At 38.4% G+C, this 24,997-nt stretch overlaps 2 protein-coding genes across 4 annotated transcripts in view; one reads left to right on the top strand and one right to left on the bottom strand.

Moving 5' to 3' along the window:
- lmbrd1 (LMBR1 domain containing 1) overlaps positions 1-13,849 on the bottom strand; it is a 48,537-nt gene extending 34,688 nt beyond the window's left edge. The window contains exons 1-3 of the mRNA XM_084021717.1: positions 13,755-13,849; positions 10,415-10,591; positions 9,275-9,338 (exon numbers count right to left, since the gene is read on the bottom strand). Coding sequence (XP_083877843.1) covers positions 9,275-9,338; positions 10,415-10,591; positions 13,755-13,820 — 307 coding nt within the window. The 5' untranslated portion in view covers positions 13,821-13,849. The remainder of the gene's footprint in view (positions 1-9,274; positions 9,339-10,414; positions 10,592-13,754) is intronic.
- Positions 13,850-22,146: 8,297 nt separating this feature from the next.
- The window catches only part of LOC311020845 (uncharacterized protein), a 96,310-nt gene continuing 93,459 nt past the window's right edge, over positions 22,147-24,997 (top strand). For all 3 annotated transcript variants that reach the window (XM_084021070.1, XM_084021069.1, XM_084021071.1), the window contains exons 1-2: positions 22,147-22,331; positions 24,820-24,942. In XM_084021070.1, coding sequence (XP_083877196.1) covers positions 24,855-24,942 — 88 coding nt within the window. In that variant the 5' untranslated portion in view covers positions 22,147-22,331; positions 24,820-24,854. The remainder of the gene's footprint in view (positions 22,332-24,819; positions 24,943-24,997) is intronic.

Raw genomic sequence — 24,997 nt, 5'->3', positions numbered from 1 at the left:
TTCCCATGCAAGGCACTTTTTTTTAGAGAAAATACCAAAATCCAAATGCATTAGGAATTCATAGAGTGGAGGTGAGGCAAAACACTTAAATAGAGAGATGCTATTTCAAGGTAGGGGGCTTTTCTTCCTGCAGCAAATGGATGTTGGTGAAGGCATCCCAAACAACCCCTAAAATAAGCCAAAGAAAAGCATGTCGCAAAGATGTGCTCAACAGCATGGCTGGCAAAGCTCAATGCCTCCTTGAGGTGGTAATGTCAATTATTAGCAAAAATCACATTGTGATGTCAACTAAAAAGGCAAAACACCATACCACAACAACATTAATTCACCTTGAGTTCAGCCTTGATTTAAAGTCAGCAAAATGAAACAAGACTAAAAGATAGATTTTAACCATTAATTCATAAGAGATTTAGACCTACTCACAAGAAACAACTAAATGCATGCCCGAAGCAGTGCCATTATTGCATGATAAACTACACCACAAGTTGAAAACGTACCCCTGATAACCATTTAATCCATAACATCAGTACAACGCTTCACCTTCAGTGTACATGTGGAAAACAACCGTTCCATATCAGTCAAGTACGCGTGGCCTCAAGCAAGTACAAACGTGCCCCTCCTGTGAAATTGACTATATTTCACAAAATGCTCTCTATCCTGCAGACAAATGAATGTCATTGTTGTAGTGGCTTTGCTTTTTGCCAGCTGTGATTGTGACAGGGCATTACTTTCAATAAATACATGCTCATTGCTCCACTAACGTATCCATTTACACTCATTTACAGCCAGACAAACTGAGTTTAGGAGGGTGCACGGAGCCAATAAATGCAAGCCATGCACAGTACGCAGCCACTGGTATATGCTTGTGGGTTAAAGCAATGGGTAAAATTAATCATAACACCATGAATATTAACATACTGAGAGAATAGGTCATACTGCATTACCATGTATCATCCATTACTCTCTGAGCAGATCTTCTACTGGGAAGAACGCCTGATCGGGGATAGAAGTTTAGCACATTTATCCCCCTGACAGAGAGCAGAGGAATAAATAATTTATTGTCCTTCCTTAACCCTTTAAATAGTTCTTGTGTTCATATATAGTACACACCCCAATCAATCATAAGGAAAGCCAAAACAAGAAAGAAAACAAACGTATTTTGGGAAATTGGTGCAAGAGGTGGCGATAAAAGCCTCCATCTACCAAAAGAGTGCCAGCAGGGGAAACAATTTGAAGACATCAGCACCAGCAGTAGTCAATACCTCGTTATATTTGAATAATCATTTGTGGCAGTTTACTACAAATATAATGATAACAACCTCACAATCGGAGCAGTAACAGTAGCTTCACTCATAATGAGAAACATCAGAGTCTTGTCCTCAGTTGACTGTGGCTCTCCGTGGGAACATTAGCACCTGGACTCTTGTCCGTTGCAGACTGGCAAAATGTATTACATTTTCTTTTTTAATTAAATGCCAGGGAAGATTTTGCACAGAAACACTGTCTGTAACAAAGGGCTGCAGAAACTGTAGAAAATATCTGTCTGTACAGACACTTAAGAGGTATGACATTCTGAGCTTGCACCCTCATTTCCAGTAAACATGGGATAAAACTCGAGTGAATATTATAGTTCAACTTGAAAAGGTAGCATGAAGGACTCCAATCCGATACCTGTGGTGCTCCGTTCCTGCTGGATGTGTGAGTAAACAGATGTTTGCTAACATACAAGTCAAAGGATCTTGATAAGCTGAAGGAGTATCAAAGCGCACTGCTGTGAATTTGTGTTGGAGTCATTCGTCAAGTTACTTAATGTTGTTTTAAACGGACAAAAAGAGGCATAAAAAATGGAAGTGACATTGTTTGTATGTGATGATTCTAAATATGTGTCAGGAATAGTTTAGTCTGTATATTTATGATATTTAATTGCTGTTTTTCTAAGACGATCTTGGCAAACAGGAAGTAAGGGGCAGGGAGGGAGAGCGAGAGCGAGAGAAAGATGTACCCGCATTAAAGGTCCCACAGCTTGAATCGAACCAGAGACGTTGCGCTTAGGTGGCACGCGCTGCATTCGGCTGCCAAGGCGTGCCATAATGGCTGTTTATAACTACGTTTACAATCTGTATACAACCATGAAGGAGCTGCTCTAAGTGTGCAGCCTCTGTCATTGCAGTCATGCATGCCAGTGGTAACACAAAACATTCAGACAGCTCAACTATCCTACACCATCCAAATGATTGACCGCTACATGACGAGATGGCAGTAAGTGGTGAACCCACTCCCAGGCTTCAAACAGACTCTGGAAATCTATAACTTGCGTTGCAGATGCTAATTCTGCATATAGAATCTAGCGTCCAGCCACATGTTATTCTAATCTCAAAATTAAACATCCTGTTGTCATATTCTGCCATTTTTGTTTCACTTCATAGCTCGATGGCATGTTTTTTTTGGTTGAAAAGAACAAGCCACTATATACCCAGTAGGACGAATGGACTCCACAAGGCTCTTTGTGCATTGTCGCAGGAAGTAGAGACCATCAATTTCAAAGAGTAGTCTTCAAGGATATGAATAGCTAGCTGATATAGAAGTACTTCCGGAGAGGAACAACATCTTTTTGCATCACTTTTTCCAATAGCGCCTGAACTAAAAGACCAGTGGGCACTTAACAATATTTCTATAGCTCCATTGAGCATGACTGATCTTTCCTGAAGGACAGTTCAGAGGATACATTTATTTGATGCTGCGCCATGCTTCCTGATAGAAGATACATTACAAAAACATTAAATTGGCCTAATTTTAAAGTAAAAAAGGTGTTTGAAGATTCAACTTGCAAGTAAGTTTCTGTCAGATTTCCATCGTGTTGAACATCATGGCTTACATCCATAATACACAAACACACATGAGCCCTTTTTATAATATCATTAGGACTCTCAGGTGAGCAGAGAGGAGACTTAATGCTGTAAAACTTATGATTTTTAACATGCACATGGGGTCACACCTCATTATTTTTAACTCTACTAGTTTTCAAAAAAATTCCACATATTTTTTATTAATCAGTAATGAAAGTGGTTAATGTGAAATTCAACACATTTAAGAAAAGAAAACAGGCTGCATTCAAAGTAAGTTCTCATCAACTTTGCCGTCTTATTGGATCCATGTACGCTTCCAAGATCACTTTACAAAAAAACCCATCTTTGTTGATATATTAATGCTCTGAATGCTGTATATTGCACATTTAAGGTAATTTATTTTGTCAAGTTTACTTTCTAACTATAAAATATTCTCTTCATCATAACTTCTGAAATTCTTTAAACCAAACCAAAGCTGAACTGATCTTCATCAAATATGTTATTGTTTTAACTTGATAGTCTCATCGTGTGAGCCTAAAACACTCAGCATTAGTTGTGCTCAACTGTATATCATTACAACAGATGCGTCTAACATTGAGAGTTCACTGCAGGTTTAACATTTTGTCCAAGATCTAAATCCCTGTTTTGAATATTTCGAGGTGGACAAAGTTAGAAGTAGGACGGGTTTGGTTTTTGCACACAGTAGCAAGAAAAATGCCTTTTGTTTCTTTTACAAACTGGACAATATTCTTATCGTTGAAGGCCACACTGTTTCAGATGGAGCTGTCCTTCAAAATAAAACTGCAATTTGTCAGTGTTTGAAGGAATGCTGTTAAAGGAGGCACTGGACTGCCACTTTCCTCCCAAATTCAGCCAGCAGGCTAGCTGGACAAGAATCCCAGACAAAAAGGAAATACTTGCAGCGTGTATAGAAGAGGATTGCATCCTCTCTAACGTCTCCCCTACAAATGGAATTAAAAAAGGCAGAGAGAAAGCCAATGATTTATTTAAAGGTCCCAGGGGTATTTTGCCCTGTTGCTTAAGGGTCTTATGCATCACTGCTTTGAAGTACTGAGCAGTCCAAGGAAATGTATAAATGGACAGAGGCTGGATTTGAAAGGCGAGGCTTTCAGACTCGGGGTTCATCAGAGATCACAACAAGTTATTTGGACTCTAAAAGGTAGTGGGTGTTTCAGGTACAGATTTGTATGTCTTCTGTCAAGTTGAAGGCCCATTTAATCTAATATTTCACCGTGTTTATTCTCTACAGACAAGTCACATTTCACTTTGCCAGAATATTTTCACTTTTTGGCATAACAGTTGCTCTCCGATATAGCCATTATCTCTTCATCACTGGTGTCAGAGTTTTGCTCCGAAATGTCACAATGTCATACACTCCTACTTATTCTGTTAAATTGTGTTGATTGCGAATAACAATGAAGTCGTACATTTCAAAAAGCCATTAAAATAACAATGGAACCGCGTTGTATTATAATTCCCCACTAAAATGTCTCCGCTATGACAACACTGTGCTTTTGCAGCAGAAAAAAAAACTGCCGCAGAAATTTTGACAGTGTCAACTATGGAGGTTTGATTATGCTTCTGTCCAGAGAAAAAAAATTACATGTTTCTAAACCAACAAGACAGACATTCACAAAATGACAGCTAGGCCATCAAAGGATTCTGAGCATCAAGGAGTAGAGAGTTCTCTAATAAAAAAAAAAGAAATCACTGGACATACACATGCTTATTAAGTGTGATCACCACTGAAGTCAATCACCTTGAAGAAAACTATGCTTCAGTGGAGGAATAGAAGATCTCTATTTCAATCTGTAATTATTCCATTTGTGAAGAGACAAATGGACAGTGCTGTCAAATGTGGCCTTCAAGAAAATTCTACTTTAAAGGTTAGATTTGTAAGGAGACACACATGGAGCTTGGTCTCCACCTACTGGCAAATAAAAAAGCAATGCCCTTAAAACAGAGAGAGGACTTGTCTCTTGTACCACAGAAACATGGATAACAGGATAATTAAATAGATCTAAAAGTAGAATAGCCAAAATTTGATTATCATATCTTCATAACATTTAGTATATTAATGTAGTCTTCAGCAAAATATGACTTTGCTCAGCCTCGGCACACAGTCCTCTTAAAATGTCGTCTTTACAAACATCTATTCGCTGCAGAGATGTATATTCACATAGAAAGGCATTTTGCTTTGTAAGCAAAAGTAAGAATTTCATTTTAACAAGCTTGCACAAATGCTCAGAATCAGTAGCTAATTATAATCAATATATTTCCTATAACCTACTTTCAGATTATTTCTGGCATAACAGAAAACAACCGCAGAAATGAAATGGCATCTCTAAGCTGGGAATGCATTTGCAATATATAAAATATACTATAACTGTATCTGAAATATATGCTTTGAGGAACTTAGCACGCCATCAATAAAAACTGCAGGATCTGATTTTTTGATTTTTGGTGGTTTTTATAAGAACTCAACCTTCCTTCTCGACAGCCAAAGGTTACAAGACCACAGCAAATCTGCAAGCAGATTAGTCTGCTCCACACACTCCCAGAGCTATGATCACATGGATCCATGCTTGAGGCAAGTAGCAAACACTTTCAAGCCTTTCTCTTATCCCTCTCCTGGCTCTAGAATGCATACTCCTGGAATGTCTTAGACATTTTTTTTAGCTGGATAAGAAAATGTATAAGAAAAAAAAGCAATTTCCTTTTTTTTCCTGCAAAAGGCATGGACAAACTATATTTGGAATATAAAGCCTACTTAATGCATGATAGAATCAAAGTATGTGTGTGGAATGAGACTGTATAGGAGCGTAGCATGAGTGCCACAATATGAAATGCTGCAGCCACTCAATTACAGAGATTGTGATTTAAGATTCTCTCACACTTAACTATATGACACAGCCCTGCATTCAAGACTAAGCCAACAGAATCATACATGTTTTAAGTCTCAACAAAAGTTTCTATTGGATGGGATGTCTAATCCAAACTATTTGATGGTAACATAGAAAATCAATCTTGTGTATCAACTGATATTTGTGTGTCCAGAGAACAATAAACTATGGGTCCTGCCTTTACTGCCGGATTCACTTGCAGTGTTCGTAGTCTGTGAAAGACAATTTTCTGATGTCATTATCGTGAAAGTGGTTTCTTTGATTGGCCTGTCTGGGCAAGGAGACAGCTTGTCTTCCTTGCATTTGGCATTTCTGAACAGACGGTACATAACAGTGTTGCTGACAGGCACTTTAAGCCAGCATCTGTTCAAAAAAACGTGTGATCTAGTGTCTTTGGCATGACTGAATTTGCTACCGTCAAAGACAACAAACTCATGTTATCCTTTAATATGACAATCATGAGGAAATTTCCGTGGCACTAATCACTTTCAGTCAGGAATTTATCAGCCAAATGGCCTGGATACTGTGCCCATGAATTCAAACCACAGTCAAATACTGGAATTATGGAGTGATCCATGGGGACTAGACCTGCACGCTCTCATATCAAGAGAATCGTGCAGGATAAGTCTAAGATATCTGACTGGATGCTCAACAAATGATACAACACAGTACACCTCGAGCCAAAAACAAATTAGTCAGTGCAAGTGAAATGTTGGTCTTGTCGAATAATACCGTATCTAGGTATCTGCGGGACAAAAATAAAAATCTAGATTACTTGGTTATGCGTTTTTGTTTGCTTAAGTTGAATGGGGCAAGGAACACAGGCCCTGAAATGATCGCAAAGGTTGAAAATAAACCCTCAGTTTTGCCTCAGTATATCCCGAGAGGAGAAAATTAATTTTTTGTAAACATCTTCAAAACCGCAAGCTGGATTGTCGCCACATCAAATTTTTTATTTTATTTCACAAAATACCTGTAGGTGGCACAGGTTTCAAGATTTAAGTTGTTATTACTTATTTGCCTATAGATGGTGACATCAAAACAAGTTTACATCCGTACAAACTGTTGCTGTTATTAATAGACCTTTGTCAGCTTGTCATATTTTAAAAGACCCAGCAAACTCGCACATGAGGTAACCAAATTTCATAAACCACTAAAAATAAAGGTGCCACGCAAAACCCACCCTAGCAATTGCCAATAATAATGTAATAAATGAGTGCTCAGTACTGACTGCACAAAAATGTTACAATGAGTGACATGACCTCACAAGAAAAGTAAGAAGAGAGTATTTTTGTGAGAGCTGTTCAACCTTCAGAGGAAGACTTTGGCTGCATCTACAAGAAATGCATAATAACATAATAACTGCAAATGGTGTAAAGATGTGGGCGAATATGATCATTTCTGCCCATCATTAAGACACAGCGGGAAACGTATTAATGATACGCAAATGTCTTCATATTAAGGTCATGAAAACAATTCACCTTGCTTTCACCGGTAATATAGTGATTGGAACACCGTCTATATCACCTTATATGAAATGGGAAATTAAATGTATAGTTGATGGTGTTAATGTAAGCTGCCTCCTATTTGACAAATCCCATTCATTTTCATGGTCATAGTGGGCATTTTGCCAGAAAACACTACATAGTGGATATTTCTGATATACTGCATCATCACGGAAAACAAACTGTTCGGTCTGTCCATTAACATTGAAAACATTGAAAAGAGTTTCTCACTATCTATTATTATTTCAGCAGTACAGGCCATTATAGTTCACATTATAGTTGTCTGCCAGGCGTAAACCTGGGAGGAGATTATGGGTGTTTGTGGTCTTGTGTGCGTTTGTGCATCTGTCTGTCTGTCCACAGCTGACCCATCAGCCATTGGTTTTTGTGCTCATTTATGACTGTATGCTCAAGTAACTGATGGTTACAGCGATTCCCACTTTTTTGAAAAAACACTTATTGACCATTTTATACCGTCATTGATCTCCTGACTCACTTTGGAATCTTGCTTCCGCTTGGTATTAGGAATTGTTCCTGTCCAGATTTGCCTGCCTCGGTAACCTACATCAGCCCAGCATATGATTGTGGCGTGTGTGTGGGGTTGAGCCAGAGATAGAGAATGTGAGAGACTGGCAGACAGTTGTTGGCGACCAGAGCAAAGGCAGGGAAGTTGCCTACCGGCAGTAAATGTTCAGTGAAGGTAATTGTAAAAACATTGTAAAAACATTCCTCAATACCTAAGAAATATCTTGCTCCCCCGTTGGTAGGCAAAAGTGTAGAAACTCCCACACAACTCGTGCACTATAATCCAAGTTTCATTTATTCAGTTGTACGGTCACTACTTGTGAAACACGTGTATTGTCACCTTACAATTGAAATTACTTCTGCATAAACAGTGTTCGCAGAGTGAAGTGGTATATCTGTGCAAGCTTAAGATCGTTCATGTGGAAGTGGATGTTTTGATATATGTTAATTTCCTCAAGAATTTTAGCCAATCTGCCAATCTCACAGACATATCGTCGCAATGATGGAAAAATCTGACAGGAAATGCCATTCATAAATTTCAACCATCATAGTCCAAAATCAAAGGATAGGTCTACATTTTTAATCACAGCACTTGCATAAGAATCTGGCACTATTAGAGCCCTAGATATATTTTGAATTTATGAATCATTCTCTAAAATCAGAGTGCATAGAAACAGCATGACTTGTGTCTCCCTCTCCCATTGACTGTCCCTTTGCTTCCCCGTCATTTCCCTTCTGTCTGTGGATTGCTACAATGTGGAAAATGTCATTAAAACCGAATCTTCCATTTACAACCACAAAAAGCAAGCAGGATAAGAAACCGTGTCTCTCTCTATAGACCTCTGCCATCTGCCACAGTGCTGCCCATAATTCTTATATCCAAGTGATAGTAACTTTTGATATTTATCTATATAAAGCTTAAACAGACGGGGGATCAATGAGCAAGCAAATAAAAGATATGATTCGACATACAGTAGGTTAGACCACCAATGAGATTCGACTATGTAAGTGATTACACAGTGACACCCCGAAAAACAAAGATCAAATTCTAGGTACCACTGGGTGAGTAATCGATGTACAAATTATCGTTTTGGGGGCGAAGTATTCCTTTCATGCATCTTACAGTGATAGCGAAACTGCTCCAGATAAGATGTGCAGGTAGGATGTATTACTATGGAGATACCCTGGGTGAAAATGATTCGCCAGTGTGAATCCCAAAGTTAGATTGCCAACTCACACAGATTGCTGTGTGGGTGAGTAAGGTCCCAGGTGTTATTAACATTTAATTGACATTACCATCAATTGAAAAAAGGTTGATATCATAGGAGAATGACAAAGCACAAATGATCACAAAACAGATCAAAAAACTCAATGGAGTATATAATTCTCTCCAGTTAAGATTTCTGTCGACAACTATTCATTATATGTTTTTGATGTGCATCCACATGGACAGGTATTAAGAGAATGCACTTACTGTAATATCCATACAGCACAGTGTCTTCAATTTGCCCTCTCGTCTCATTGTTTGCTGCCCATTCCTGAATGTTACAAAAGGAAAAGTCCATGGTTAAACTTATAATTTAGTGCAGGAATGACTAGTATAACAATCATTGCAATAACAACAGGCATTAATTACATGAAATATCATTAAAAAAATGGTGTTGAGTCTGGCATATAGTGGCAGAGGGAGGTATGGTGTATTTTCTGGACTCTATAAATTCCATCACTTTTTTGTTTGCCATAAACCATTCATGGCAGAGACATGAAACAAAAAGTGCAATACACCTGATTAAAGACTGCCAACCCTGGAAGGGGTAGGTCATGCCTAACTAGCAAGCAAATGGCCTATAGCAGTACTGTGGCAGCTTTGTTTGAGAGTGATGCAAAAACCGACACACCCTGGGAGAATAACTCAAAGCTGTCAGACCTTTGTCTAAATCTATTTTTATTCATGCATAGCGCAGGTGTGGGAAAGTGTCCATCATAAGCTCACATTTTGTGCATTTTACTTTTAGAATGAATTCTCCAGAAGCTGCAAAAACATTTAAACGATGTATTGTTTTTGTCAAGCACAAATGGTCTTCTCCCATCGGACGTTAGTTTATTATTGTTCATTTTTGTATATACTTGGCAAATTTCAGCATAAAAAGACACCACTTGGTTTCATGCCTCTTTGCTTATTTTTTTGTTGCCTTACTATTGCAAATTATAATCATCAAGAGATTACCAATAATTCATGTTTGATTAAGTGAATAAGGGATTGTGTCCCTGATGAGATAACATGTGACCATGACTAAATGGTGGAAAAACAGATACCCTTAGCAATCAAAGCAGCTTGCAACCCAGAGAAAGAAACAAATTACCTGCTGTTCAAATAGAGATGCCATTACACACTCTGCTAAATCTTCAGATAGATAGAAACAAATGCAATGACTTTGTAAAAAAAAGAGAAGAAGTTATGAGCCCGGAAATCCATTCAGGTTTTAGATTGGACTAAAACAATGTCCACTTTGTCTAATTCTAGAAAATTGCAAAGTTAAAAGCTGCCTCAGGAAAACTCGTTTGCATTCCTCAAATTGATTTTCCTGGTGCTGTTAGTAGAAGAGATACTAACCTTATAGGTACCATTGGGGTACTTCATGAATGAAACGAGGAATATATCCACCGGTAGAAGTGCGGAGGTTATCAAAGCAATGGCCAGTGCACATATTGCTGTGATAGTGGAAACAACTTCACTCTCCTGACGACTTTGAAACTTCCGAATGTAGACCCAACAAAAAGCCAGGATTACCTAAACAGGGGGGGAGACATCAAATAACCAAGTTAAAACAACTGGGGAGTTATACCATTACAAGGAACAAAAAAATGCATAGGGTAGCAATCATTTGGCAGAGAAATATTATCAAATTTACAGCAGAAAATAATCTGAAATCTGAACAGCTACTAGATTAACTTTTCTCCTTCCAACCGTGTACAACTGTGGTTGGCCAAACTTCACAATCAGTTGCACAATCTGCTTTTTCATTTACAGCCGTGTACATTGGAATATGTTTCCAGCCGAGTTTAAAACTTCCACAGACTTTCATTCATTTTCTGCAAAAAAAATCTATATTGCACAACCAGCCCTATAAAAATGAATTTGACTGTGATTCTGGACCGTTTTTTTGAACTGTAGCGAATTGTAATTGCATTGAATGGATTATTCATACATTGACGTGTCCTCGTAGATTTGTATATGTAATTGTTAGTGTGATAGAAATGTAATGTTGTGGCATGTAAATGAATGTTTTTAGTTTCTTGTGACTGTTCTGTGTGTCTGCCCAGGGACTGCAGATGGAAATGAGATAATAGCTAAATCGTCTCTTCTAAAGACTAAAATTACGAACTCCTTACTTCTGAGTAAATTGTAAGGTTTAAGTTTCACATGCCTGAATGGCTAACATTATTTCAGTTTTCCTGTTTTTTTTTTTAAAGTAGCAACACCTACCCTATTATTCAAACAAAGGGACAGAGAGCAGAAGCTGAGTCTGTTCAGATTCAATCACTGGATCAACAATTTAAACACCGTCATTTAATCAGGGTTCAGCGTAATGTTATCAAATTACAACGAAGACCAAAGTTAATCATTATGTTTAATCTTGATTCAAGTGAATTAATCTGGAGTTTCGTCCACTTTCTCTAATCTACCCAACTAAACTCCGGTTTCCAGGATAATTGAAATGCTCGCTTGCGTTTCAGCTCATAAACTTTGTCTTTGCCTGCCGCCATTTTCTCGCTAGTACCCAAACTTTACTTTGCATGTGGAACTCTCAACGGGGATGAAAAGGAAGTGAGATGGTTCACTCCTTAGCTACTTAAAAAAAACAATGCGTTTGATTTTCTTTATCAGAATAAAACTATAAATTTACTAGCCTAATGTGTCAATTTACTTGCAAGCGGGCAATCCTTATTGTTGAGCCCTGTTAATAATGTCCCATTTGCTTCACATGGAGTTCAATTTGGCTTACATTTATCCAACATCATTGACCAGGAAGCACTAAAAAATAGAATCAACGGGTAGTCGGGTTAGTGATTCACATCCTTCCTGTCATTAACATCCAAATATATTTCCATTCACATCAGCCCTCCTGTGGTATTATGATCAGACACAAGCAGTCTGCAGACAATGAGTGTAGTTGCATTAGGTGCATTTTTGCTGACAAAATTCCAATTAATATATTCTTTGTTCCTATTAGGTCTGTTCTTTAACTAAAGCTACATGCAGTGCATATTCATTTTTGACATTAATAAAATAAAAAAATAATACATCAATTAGAGAATGGATAAAGAGACACACAGGGATTGAAACAACTGGAAATTATGATGCAATCCGATACAATACCCTGCAACAGATACTACCTTTGTGTAGCTTACATTGATCACTGTTGTGGTGCTATATTTTTTATTAAGCTTCATCATACTCTTCACAGTATTGCATCCTCCGATGCCTGTTAAACACTGCTTGGAAACTCTAGCTTCAGTGTGTTTGTGTTGCCGATTTCCAAAAACAAAACGCTCAAACCAAAGTGTTAACACAACAGCGAGGGAATTATACACCGAGAATAGCCTGAATGCAGGTGCTAGGGAACAGCTGATCTGATTATATCATACACCCTTCCTTAATGCTGCCTTCACGTGCTAGTCGGAAGATCCTACTTCCCACTTGCAAAGGCAGAATTACAAGAATGCCACGTTCAAGTGCTTGGTTGTCAGGGACTGTGGACAAGGTAACATCAGCTAATGTCATCACTTTCGTCTATTTGTTATGGATAGAACGATAAATAGCATTGGTCTACATCAAGTAAAATGATTTACACACAACAATTTATACTTGTTGCACTGTTAAAAATAAAGAATTATACACAGTCCATTACTGAATATGTTCTCTTCTCTACGGGAACTCAGGTATCAACATATTCTCAGAGTTTCCCACTAATAATTACAATTTGAGGGGGAGTTCATGTGCAATTTCTGAGTCTGCAAGCATTATCCTTTCAGCACATGAGTGAAATGACTGAAAGGAAATAAGACAAAGTTTACTTTTTGTAAGAAGCTGAATTCATAAATAGTTATCCACTACAACTTTTTGCTTTTCATTTTGAATTAATCCATGAAATTTCTAATGCATTATTTTGCTGTTTATCAGGAAAAAGGGGGGGAGAGAAAGGGAGAGGGGTTGTCATTGTAAAAGGCAGGAAACTCATTAGGCAGGGAAGCAAATAAGGGTCTCCCAAATGACAAGGTCATATTCAAGGCACACAAGCTGTAAGAAGTGAGGACACTGCTAAAACTAGTCCCTTTAGATCGGGGCCTGCCATTCACAGACAGGATCAATTTTTAGGCCCGCAGCCTTAAGCCTCTTGCTGCTTGTTTTGCCAGGTAATGACGCGGGCTTTGCATCCAAATAAGATCTACTGAAAGGTTTGTTCGAATGAAAAGGGCTGCAAGTGGGGAGTGGGGAGGCACGGCAGTTTATTGGCGTGCAGGCTTCCGGTTTAGCCGTGTGACTGAGTAGCTGAGATAATGAGCGCTAATTTGGGCAGCAGATTAACTAGCTGACCAACTTCCATGCGTTCACTTAGCACTACTGAAGTCATTACATAGTCAGGGCGGAAATATTACATATATGTATGTGTTCGCAGTATATGTGCGGCCCCTTTGTTTGTTTGTTTTTCAGGAGCACTTCATTATGTATTCAGGAGAGCATAACATTTATAAAGTCCATTTCAAACCGCTAATGGCTAACATTAGCTAAAACCGATCCAAAGCCAATATTGACGTCGATACACCGTAGCCACGTCGCGGTGTAACACCTGAACTGCGCCAACTCCTCGCGCGCTAAAACACCTCAAACTACGCGTATGACGCTGCACTACTACATGAAAAACGACTACACAACTTCCAACAATGCTTACCAAAAGCACAAAGGTGAAAATAGACCACCCGAGCGCAGACTCGGAGAGCAGCGACTGATCCGCCATCTTCACTTCCTGCAATAACAAACCCACGTGCTCCCGTTGACGTCACCGCGGGTGGAGAGGGAGAGCAGGAGCCGTGACGTCGCCGCAGGAAGTCCATAGTCGGTGGATATGTCGTGTGCGTGTTGATAGCAGCAGTTTAATGAGAATGTAACAGCTTCACTCAAATACTTTTACAGTTTAAGTTAAAGTAGCAATGCCACCATTAAAACTACTCCATTTCTATGCATCATATCTTTTAAATTGGTAAAAATGTTTCATGTCAAATATTTACACGGGCACTTTGGCTCACCTGAGGGGCACTTCGGGGGTCTATCCATTTGACACATGACCTGACCAGTGCTCATGGGGCATTTAAACTGACAGTCGGTATGCATCCAGTGCACCTGTAAAACTCAGTTGGTCCACTGAGCTTTACATTTTGCTGAAAAACAAGAAGTAGGTCATGGGAAATTAGGATTCAGTGCATATCTGCATCCCCGTGTGTAGAGCAGATCATTGGAGTAATACATGCTATCAATTACCCATCACAGTGGCCCACACCAGCAAACAGCCAATGTGTTTCATACTGAAAGTAGTCCCCTGATATCATAGTGTTTTTCTTTCTTTTTTTTTTGGATGCATATTGTTAGCCAACAATTCCCTATTCCCTTCTAGTTTGTGTTCTCTTTGGTTAATCCCCTTCAGTTAGTTCAGACACGTTTGCTTAAATTTCAACTTGGGCCTCGGGAATATGTAACGCCAATATTTCTTTCTCTGTTACTTTCAATAAGAGTTTCACAATATAACAGAAATCAGTGCTGTTAGATATTTCTGCTGTCTACTTGAGAAACGGCTTCATTCTTGTATATTCTTCATCTTAATGACGCGCCACGAATTCCTAAAAGCCATTGTGTGTTTTCATTTGAAGTATGAAAATGCCTCAATAGCAATACCAGTCACAAAGAAGATGGACTCTTTAGTGGTATGAGCTTCTGTTTCGTTCAGCAGGGGATCCAAACTTATGCAGCAATGGGATTATATAAACTTTTCCAGACTCTGTATGAAGTGTGACAATCGTCTTCTTTTTTTTTTTTTTTGGACATGTAAAGGTTCCACCCATACTGTATGCCAGGCACACTCACCATTTCTTTCAGTTCTTATCCAATTTATCTTGCAAGCAGACCCCATGGTATCTATATATAACGCATTTCTAGTTTCATTCTAACATCCATCTCACAGTTTTGAGCACAGAGTGTCAGGAGAAGTACTCCATTTATGGGGTATATTGTCCCTTGAATTACAACAGTATAAGAGTGTGCAGTCATGCTTCACCATGTCTGGAATTATTAAGACGAAATTAAATTATTACTTGAGTAATTACTTTTTGCAAGGGGTAGACTATAACGGGCCACAGTGACATTGAGGCTCTAAAGATTCTGAAAGTGAAAGTAATGCTTCTCTATATTGTGTTGGAGGAACTCAGTCTGTTGCAAATTGGAATGAATGACATTCTTACGAGTTAATTAGTCGGTCACTAGTGGTTTGGACACATCAACTCACTAAAATCAATAACCATATATCTAAACTTCATTTATGCCGCTGACTTTAAAAAAATGAATTAAACTAATGTAATTTGTTCACAAGCCATTATTCACTTGCACAGGGAAGGTAGGTCAACCTAATTCACGCAACCTTTCAAAACTGCAAATGTCTTCGTCATGCAGCTTGGCAATGTGCCCTAATGGAAACCATGTACCCAAAGGCTATTAAAAGGGGCTTGCTGAGAATCAGATTGAAATTGTGAAGAATTTGTCAATCCAGGAAGGATTTGGGGAATAGATGTCTTACATTTTTATTAGGATATACATTTTTTTAATCTTTCTTTTAATTTCATAATGATGTGAGTCACCTGCAGGGGTTTCTGCAGTGAACAAAATGTTTCCTACTTCGTGTTTTCTCGAGAGGATGATACCGCTCTCGCAGCAAAACTATAGTATCACATCAATCTCTCACCCCCCCCTCCACCCAAAGCACAAGAGACGCTACAGAAATAGTTCCAAATATGTCCAGTAGCTGTGCCCCTGAAGCACTTGCTCCCCTATGAAATTTGTCCTTTAATTTTTTTAATTAAAAATGCTCTGTTATCATTTCATGCGACCTCTTAATGGGACTATGTGAGAGAATATGAGAGAAATCTCAACATACTCTAACCTTGACTTTAATGCCAGGTGATATATCGTCGATATGCTGGGTTATGTACTTATAAATACTGCAATACAGTCGTCGAGGGTCGGATATTGTTCTTTTGATTGCGATGCCATAGCTGCATTGACTAGCCGATTTATTACAACAGAAAATTAATCTGATAATTGACTTCTAATTACACCATAGTTAATTGAATATCTTTGGGCGTTTGGCATTTGATTACATTTGGACTGTGATGGGTATTTTCCACTATTTTGTGATGTTATGTCGACCAAATGAATAATTGATGAGTTCAGAAAATAATCAGTTGATGAATTGACTGGTCAGTAAGTCCCAAAAGAAATGTAATGTTCCAAAAAACATGTTTTTTTTTTAAATATTTGCTGTTGCTGTTGTATTCTTTATGACTTCTGAAGTATAATACATTTGAACTTTCCGTTAACCTCAACTGACTTTGGAAGATTTTGATTTGGCACGCTAATTAAAGTGCTCATGTCTGCACATGTGCCTCGGGTTCAAAATTGATTCCAAACCACAGAATGTTTGAGTTGATATCAAAGAGAACCAGTTTCAAACAGCTATCCCAGTGAGGTTGCCACGGACGGAGTTTTCTTTCATTACATTTCAATAGATGGGTCAATTATATGATCATATTTCAAGAATACCCCCTTAGCTGCAGGCCAAATGTTATTGTATCTTTTTTCACTCTTTTATTTTTACATGGGATATTGTAAGCTTTCATGCCCAGGTGAGCTTTCATAAATGATGAATGAAACTCCTTAATGGCTTTTGTGATTTTTATGACTACATGAAAGGTATACATCAATAGTTATATCTGCATGTAGATTAGAGACACACAGTATGCTTTCTTTGTCCAGTGCTGCCATATGCCAACTTGGTAAATGATAAAATGGGAAAGCAGACAGGTGTTTCGCCTCAAAAGCCCTTCAACAATTGGGACTTGACTGGCTTAATGAAGAATCAGAATACGGCGATTAGTGTCTTTTGTATTCACGGCAAACAACTGCTTTCCCGGAACAAAAGTGTTTGCCGAGGTTACATACACACATGTCCTGTACCAATACAATGCTACACAGGCAGGAGCATATACACTTATGCACACACACAAACACAGACAAACATCCAAAGGGGAGAGTGCTGTATTTGTTATGCTGGACATGTATGTTTCATTGTGTGTACATGAGCTAATTTATGTTGTGCCTGCGTGAGTGAGGGGTACTTCATATGATCAATGGCGTTCATCAGTTTGCTAATTGCCCGACACATATGTTTGCCTTCAAATAAATAATGAAACACCATAAGCACCTATATTTAAGATATATTCAAGCATTCATTATTGATAGAGATGCTTAGTTTACAAGATGGTTTTTACAGCTATTTCCAAGTTAACCACCAAGTACTGGTGTAATAATCGAGAGATTTAACAAAGATGCGGTAGTGCAGGCAGGAGCATGATGTTGGTCACAGCACACTGCAACTCATTTATATGCAGCTTTTATCTTGTTATCTTGAACACGTATCATTGACATGACTTGATGGCATTATTTTAATTAAAAAATTATGAAAACAATTCATCATAAACAGATTAGATGGATGCACGGAAAAATGTGGGAGTTGTGAAACTCTGCTTTATCTTGCAGCTACTGTATCATCGAGAAATCATTTTGGATGCGATGTCCAGGTCATGTCACTGAGAGCAGTTCCAGCTGGATCAATGCACTGTTAATGTAGCCCATATATCAGAACACCACCACCACGCTGTCTGAAAAATAACTCAGAACAATGCCCAAATGATCTGTGGTGCCAACAGTGGGAACGAAAAAAAAGTAACAAATACAAGTATAGCCTATGTTATGCATCCTAGCAGCCACTAGAAGGCAGGCAAGCTTAAAATCTTAACAAATATGTGTCCAAATTGTTTTCCTATACATGGAGAATATCAATAAGTAAAGTCCATTCGATAGTATGGTTCAGGGCAGGTCATGATTTCTGCTGACAGCTCTAATTTGCTAGTTAAACGTACCTAAAAGTAGTTTGTTGGAACGGCCCGCACCCCCTCTTTTTTTAGAGAAATGGTTGCGCCTAACCGTAACGTTAAATCATCTGTCATCGTCCATGGTCTGATGGAAGATGCGGTGTTTTCTCTTTTTTTTTACACCCATGGTTTTAACAGGTATTTAGCTAGCTATGACTATTAAGATATGTGTCATAAAGTCAAGAGAAAATGTATGAAAAAATGTTAACAGTAGTGGTTAACGTCAGCTAGCGTTAGCTAACGAGTAGGCTTCTTGCTAATTTAGCTAACCTTGACGTTAGCATCCATTCAACGGCTTTGAGTCATACGTCACATGAATGTTTAATGTTTGTGACATTCACGGGAGGAACATAACAGGTTTGCTGTCTAGAGTTGATAGTAGTTTACGCGTAAGAATGATTAAAATGCACAATAATAAGAAACATGCTAATTAATTGTGATTTCCGCAGAGCCAAATATGGTAAATTAGCCAATGACTTCCTTGCTCATCTAAACCACCACCACATTTGAAAGTGTTATCAGGTAAATGTATCCTCCTGCTTTTGCCATTGTTACCCAATTGTAACTTAAATCATATTGCTAATTGTTGTTGTACACAGAGAGCCAGCTGTCTGCGTCATTTGTTCAACAAACAGTTTTATGTGCAACAGATACTGTTTCTCATTCCAGCTTGATAGAACAATTTTCAGGGAAGCCTCACGTCTTAAAAATACTGAAATGTTGTCAAAGGGTAAGTATGGTATTTGACATTTTGTCTTTTTTTTTTTTATCTTTAAGGGAAGTAATTGCTGTCTCAAATGATATCACCAATACAAAACGTCCAAATGGAAAACAATAATAATAGAAGGCACAAGTTGCGGCTAACCATATGTTAGGGAAGCACGTTGTTTGTCTGAATAAAACATGAGATGCCTTAAGTGCAAAGACTCTGAAAATCAGTGTTAAAAAAAAATCTGTATAAGGGCAATTTCTGGCATTATGCCTCTGGAATATTTTCTGAGTTACATGGGGAGGGTAACAAACATGTAAATGTAATGTCTTGGGGTCAGTAACAGCATGACCATCTGCTGCTTGCCACAAACCCCTGTCTCCCTTGTCATCTTACTTTTCAGCTGAAATACCATGAACATTGTATTTTGAAGGGCAATTTATGCTAGGGTGCTCTTAAAAACTAATTTCTATTTTTTTGCAATTAATTTTTGACCTCTGACAGGCGGTTTAGTTTGTATTCCTGCAGCCTCTAAGAAATATTAACTTGTGTTATAAACTGTAAAAGAATGATGAAAAAAATGTCCATACAACCGTATTGGAGGTAGTATTCCAAAGTATTACATTTTTAATTATATGAAAACCCCATAGATGTTTTTGTTGTAAGTGCCAAAGAAATGCCCTGAAATTTTCTGATAGCATGGGATTTAGAGAGGAGGGTACAAGTGAAGTTAACATTCAAACTAAGAAATGATAGAATTTCACTCTTTTCTTTTTTTTTTTCATACAGGTCTAGAGCACAACACCCACACACTGTCTTTGCCCAGTGAGCAGCGACCAAGCAACGGCATGGCTTTTCACAATCCTGTGAGTAGAGGACTCTGTTCCAAATGAAGTTAGTGAAGCAGAATGTATTGGACTTTTATCCCCAAAACATCTATCTCATTATCAAACATGAAAGGTTTGTAATGTTTGGTCAGGCAAACAATGAACTACATTAAGGAATCCAGACGTTACCTGAATAACAACTAATTAATTAATTCTATAACTTGAATATTCCATCCATCCATTGGACACCCTGGACAGGTCGCCAGTCTATCACAGGGCTAACTTGAATTTTTATCGTGAAAACAGTCTTGAAATCAAGACTTATTCACAAATAAGTGAATGATAACTAGTCAGAGCTACAATAAGATTAACATTATATTACAATTTGATTTCCCTATATTTTTTTCAGTGATAGATAGCTCAAAGAATATTTCTCAAACAACAATCATCTATGTTAGAGCCTCCTGACAGCTTCTGGGACCTTGGAGTTTGTAAGATGTCACTCCAGTGAGGTGTGCTTGGAACACTTACCTTGATGCAGCACTCTGTGTGTTGCATTTGTCACCTGTTGTGCACTTACACAACATTGTTATCTATTAAATGACAGCAAAGGCACATACGTTTAAGTGATGCATTGACCGGGTTGTCAAGCTGCAGATGATGTATTCTCTAAATACCCCTCTATGTTTGCGTTAGTAGGCTATTATATATTATATCTCTAAATTCTATTGCTTTTTTAATAAAAAAAACAACATTTTTTAGTTCACTAATTGAAATTTTAGACATGAGAAACACAGGATTGGTCTGATGATAAACACATAAAAAAATCTTCACTGCTGACTAACTATTTTATGTGAAGTTGCTGTGAATGGTACAAAATGTTGCCTGCTGGGCTATCAAGGCACCATACCATTTTCATTATTTCCCCGTGGCCCCAATCTTGCCCTCGCGTTAAAGGATCAGTTCGCCCAAATAACAACAACAACAACAAAAAACTCCCACATTTTCCTAGTAATACTGAGCCTTTCACATTGTTCTTTTCTTACTTGCAATGGTTTGGAGTTATCCACTGCTGAGACTTTTACAGTCACCCCAATACAATAGAGGTGAAGAAAATTTCATTTCATGGAAAACTGGAACATTGTTTCCTTTCAGAGTTAACAGTCCAGTGACCTTACAGTGAACCGTTTTGAAGTATTTTGTATGGGAGAAAAGTTCCACTGATGTAGATGCCATCTTGAAGAAAAGCTGGAATTTCCTCTCCCTACATGTGAGGTTAAAGAAATTCTACAATGTAAAACACTGTGATTGCAGATGGGGAGCGTGTCCTTCTTGTTAAATGGACACGCTGTCCCTCTAAATGCCTGTGCATCCTTGTTTTCAATCCATTGTTTGTCGAAAAAAAAAGGGCTCTAATGAGTTGCTAGTGAAACAAGAGCCAATACTGAGGGCATGAATCAGACTCCACTGGGGCTGATATAGATCCCCATGCTGAGTAAAAATAAATACATAGTTTGCATCATTTCAGCTGAAAAGACCGTCAATTTGCACTAAATGGATGTTCATAATATTTGAATTTGAATACTCCACCATCACACCACTTTCATGCAAAGTTGCATTATGTCTTTTCAGAGACATAATGTGAAACAGAAATAAATCAGCTGCTAACGATTCAAGTAATTCAGTCATTACTCAGAATACCAACAAAGAAAGATAAAATAGAATCCAATGCTGTTTTGTATAATGTCAACAAAGAAATATGGCCATCTGCTTCACTTTAATCTTCTGCTGTCCTTTAAACTTTATGCTCTTTGTTTCTTTCATGCCAAGACTGAAAAGTGTGTCTGTCTGTGTGTGTCTGCCTGTGCCGGAGGGAAGGGTGCATCGAATGCATCTGTCCAAACAGTTACATGTGTGAACACCTGTTTCTGTGGGCCGGGTGTCTTGAACCGTCGGTGTGCCGTTTCAACAAAAACTTAAGTGAACAAAGCACCTGAGCTTTAACCTCTTATTTAGTTTAAAAAAAGCATTGTGCGATATGGATGTAGCACATAGACACCTTTTCAACATGAGCAGATCCTTATGGTGCAAACATAGACACTGCACTGATAAGATGTTAAAGTTATTGCCCTCAACATAGCAGTAAAGTATTGCGACATGGCATTCTGACTAAAATAGTATGTGTATGTTGCTGTTGCACTAGGCCTGCCATTCCAGCTAAGAGTTGTCACTTTATTAGATCCTATTAGCCCATTCTGCTCTTTATACATGTATCACTTGCTGTGGGGTATAAGGCTTTATTTGATTTTTTTCTGTATCAAGATTAATCATGTGTTCTGATATTCTCTTTTAAGATGGCGAAGCAAATCTATATGAATAAGCCCTTCTCTTCGGGTGATTTGATAAAATGACATCAAACGGTGTTTAATCCCCGCACCTGGCTGGAGTTTGTTTGTGGCGTTTTATCCCCCCCCCCCCCCCCTAATACGAAAGCTTTCAGCGTGTGTTCCCTCCTGTTTGCTGAAGTCTCCCTCAGTGCGTTTCAGTGATAATGACAGAGTGGGAGGGCCACTCGGTGCAACTAATAAGGACTGCGATCTAGCGGGCGATCCCACCGTGACTTTTATTTCCAAGTCCTGGAATCCGGAATCAGACTGATCGTAATCACACATGGATTTGACTCTTTTCGCTGTTTTTGGTTTGTTTCTGCCTTAGAGGAAACTTTCTCGCCAACTGTAAGTACTTTAATAAGAACATTCATTCTACAGCAAATCAAATAAAATCGGCTTAATGTAAAAGCGCGTGAACCTACTGAAAACACCGTTACAACGGACTGCTTTTGCATGTTTTGCCGCTCGGTATTGACGCGTTTAATTCTCCCCCGCATGGATTTCTAACTTGTGTGTTAACCGGGACGCGCGTTACTTATGAACAGCTCATTATTTCTGATTTATGAAACGCTCTGCAGCAGCAGCGAGCGTGGAGCGTTTTTTTTTATTTTTTTGCATCACTTGTTAACTGCAAAGTGCGAAATGTTTCCGGACGCTGAAAGAATATCAACAGCTGCCTGTGGTGCCGCAATTATTAAAAAATAAAAACACGCAGCCAATCAGCGGTCGCGCAGGGGAACACGCTTCGATGAACATTGCGATACAGTGAAGTTATTGTCATCGGCTGAAAGTGCCTGAATGAATGACGGAGAGACAGCAGAGAGTAACTTGTGCCTCTATCTTTCAACGTAGCCTCCAATAACAAATAAAACATTACGTTTTAGGATTTAAATCCATCCATGAGGGAAAACAGCTTGTGCTCTTCAAGTACCAATTAAACAGAATGCACTCAAAAATCATGTAAAGATGTAGATGAACTGACTGCAGACTCTGTGTATTGCATGTGTTTGCAGATATGATGGGAATAAGATTACACCTTCACACAGACAGGGAACGTGATACCTCTGTAGTGCTGCTTGTCTACAGCCCATGCATGGTTGTAGTTGTAGTCACGGTCACTTCACCTCCAAGCGCCATGATACCGTTGGCCTGCATGCAAAACTTTATGATCCGGTGGGAGGAGGCTCAAGTGCTTGCAGCATGAATGGGAATTCATCATTGGGGGCAAGATTAATTTGGATGAAACAGTGGAAGTGAAGGAAAGAGAGCGTCTCATGAAAACGAATGGTGGCCACATATGAGACATAAATTAACTTCATGCGTTGTGGCTGTACTCTGGTATGTTGAGGTCAAGTTCAGTACTCAGCTCTGGAATAGATAAATATGCACCAGGAAGGAAGGATTATAGTCTTTGTAACGGGATTACAGCTAACTACATTCCTTGTACTGAAAAAAGCACATTTATCACAATGAGTTATGATCTGCCACTTACATTTCCGTATGATTGATGACCTGTTCTGTTGTTTTAAGAGAGAAAGCAACAAAAAAAAAAAAAAAAAAAAAATGTATTTATTCACTGTCACATCTAGATAATGTCTAGATAATAAAATCTTCTTTTTCAAAGTTCTGGAAAGTCTTTTCTTTTCTGTCAGTGGTGAAGGAAAGCCAATCCAGAAGTTACTGAGAGTGTTTTTTTGTTTTGAGTTGGAATAGTCTGCTAAAATTGATCGACTAAAGTGATTGCTTTCTTTGCAACGGCATGGGAGTAACGCAGACGATTTGGCTTGGCACGGCAGTCGAATAGCTGAAGAGACTTACATGTAACAGGAGGTTTCCAGGTTTGATCCATGTTATGCCACGTCCTTGAACAAGACACTGTTGACAGCCTACAGATCAAAACTCACCAGAGTGTTAATAGAGTACTATGGAAACAAAGATCAAGGCTTTGGCATTTAGACAGCCAGACCAGACAAAAGAATAGATGACTAACATGCAATACAGCATGATCTGACGTAGTAATATCTCCCTGTTTTGTTGTCTTCATCTTGTTGTATATTTTATTCAGAAGTTGAGCATTTACAGGCTTCGACAGCTAATTTGTGTTGAGGGATGCTGAACTAATGAATTACAAACTGCCTATGGAGAACAAGAGGATTCTTGGCTTGCTAGTTAAAAAACAGAACCCTTAACATAAACATTGGTTAGTGTATAATGATTTAGCTGCAGTATGGACGTCTACATTCATCACCGTATGGCAGGTGTTCATGAAAACTAATGAATGAAGGTCTCGGAAGTGCATTCTCCAGATTGAGTGACTTCACATAAACACACAAAGTGGCTTTGGGGACATATAGTTCATTAGAATGGGTTGTTTAGAGAATCGGATATGATTTACAGGTTCTTCAAGATGTAATTTTTGCTGTAATACATCTGGCACACACTCTTATTTAGCAGAGGTTTTTAACAATTAATACAACTGATAAGAGGATAATTAATAGAACACTATAATATGATCGCAGCCCGATAAAAAGGAGTGAAATCTGAAATTTCATTCCTTTAGTTTGCTTAGCAATCACACAGATTTCAGTGCGAGACCTGGTCAATAAATCCAAGTCAAATTTTCTGTTGCACCAAACAGAGAAGAAGGTTTATAAGGAAAATAAGTAGAGCTACATTGTTTGCATGTGTCTGATGTTGAATTCTGTTTATTATTTCTGCCTTTGCTGTCACTTGCATGTGGAAAAATATTTAATTAAGATTATGCTTGTGTCAATTGAATTGAAGAGTGCTGTAAAATAAATGTAAAAAAAATCCCTGTTCTGTTTGCATTCAGGTTTTCCAGTGGGACTGCTTTCTAGATTCAGAGTCATGATTTGCTTGTTGAGATGGACCGTTTTCCTTTGGACTGTACATTTCATTCCTTGTACCTTTGGAATGGCAATGACTGAAAGAACAGGTAAGTGTGTGTGTTGTCCTTGACGTTTGTCCAGCAATGTTTGTCTTTCACCAGT

Source organism: Eutrigla gurnardus (assembly GCF_963514095.1).
Source record: "Eutrigla gurnardus genome assembly, chromosome: 11".
Lineage (NCBI taxonomy): Eukaryota > Metazoa > Chordata > Actinopteri > Perciformes > Triglidae > Eutrigla > Eutrigla gurnardus.
The sequence above is the reverse complement of the archived record's forward strand: the minus strand, read 5'-3'. Positions and strand labels throughout refer to the sequence as shown.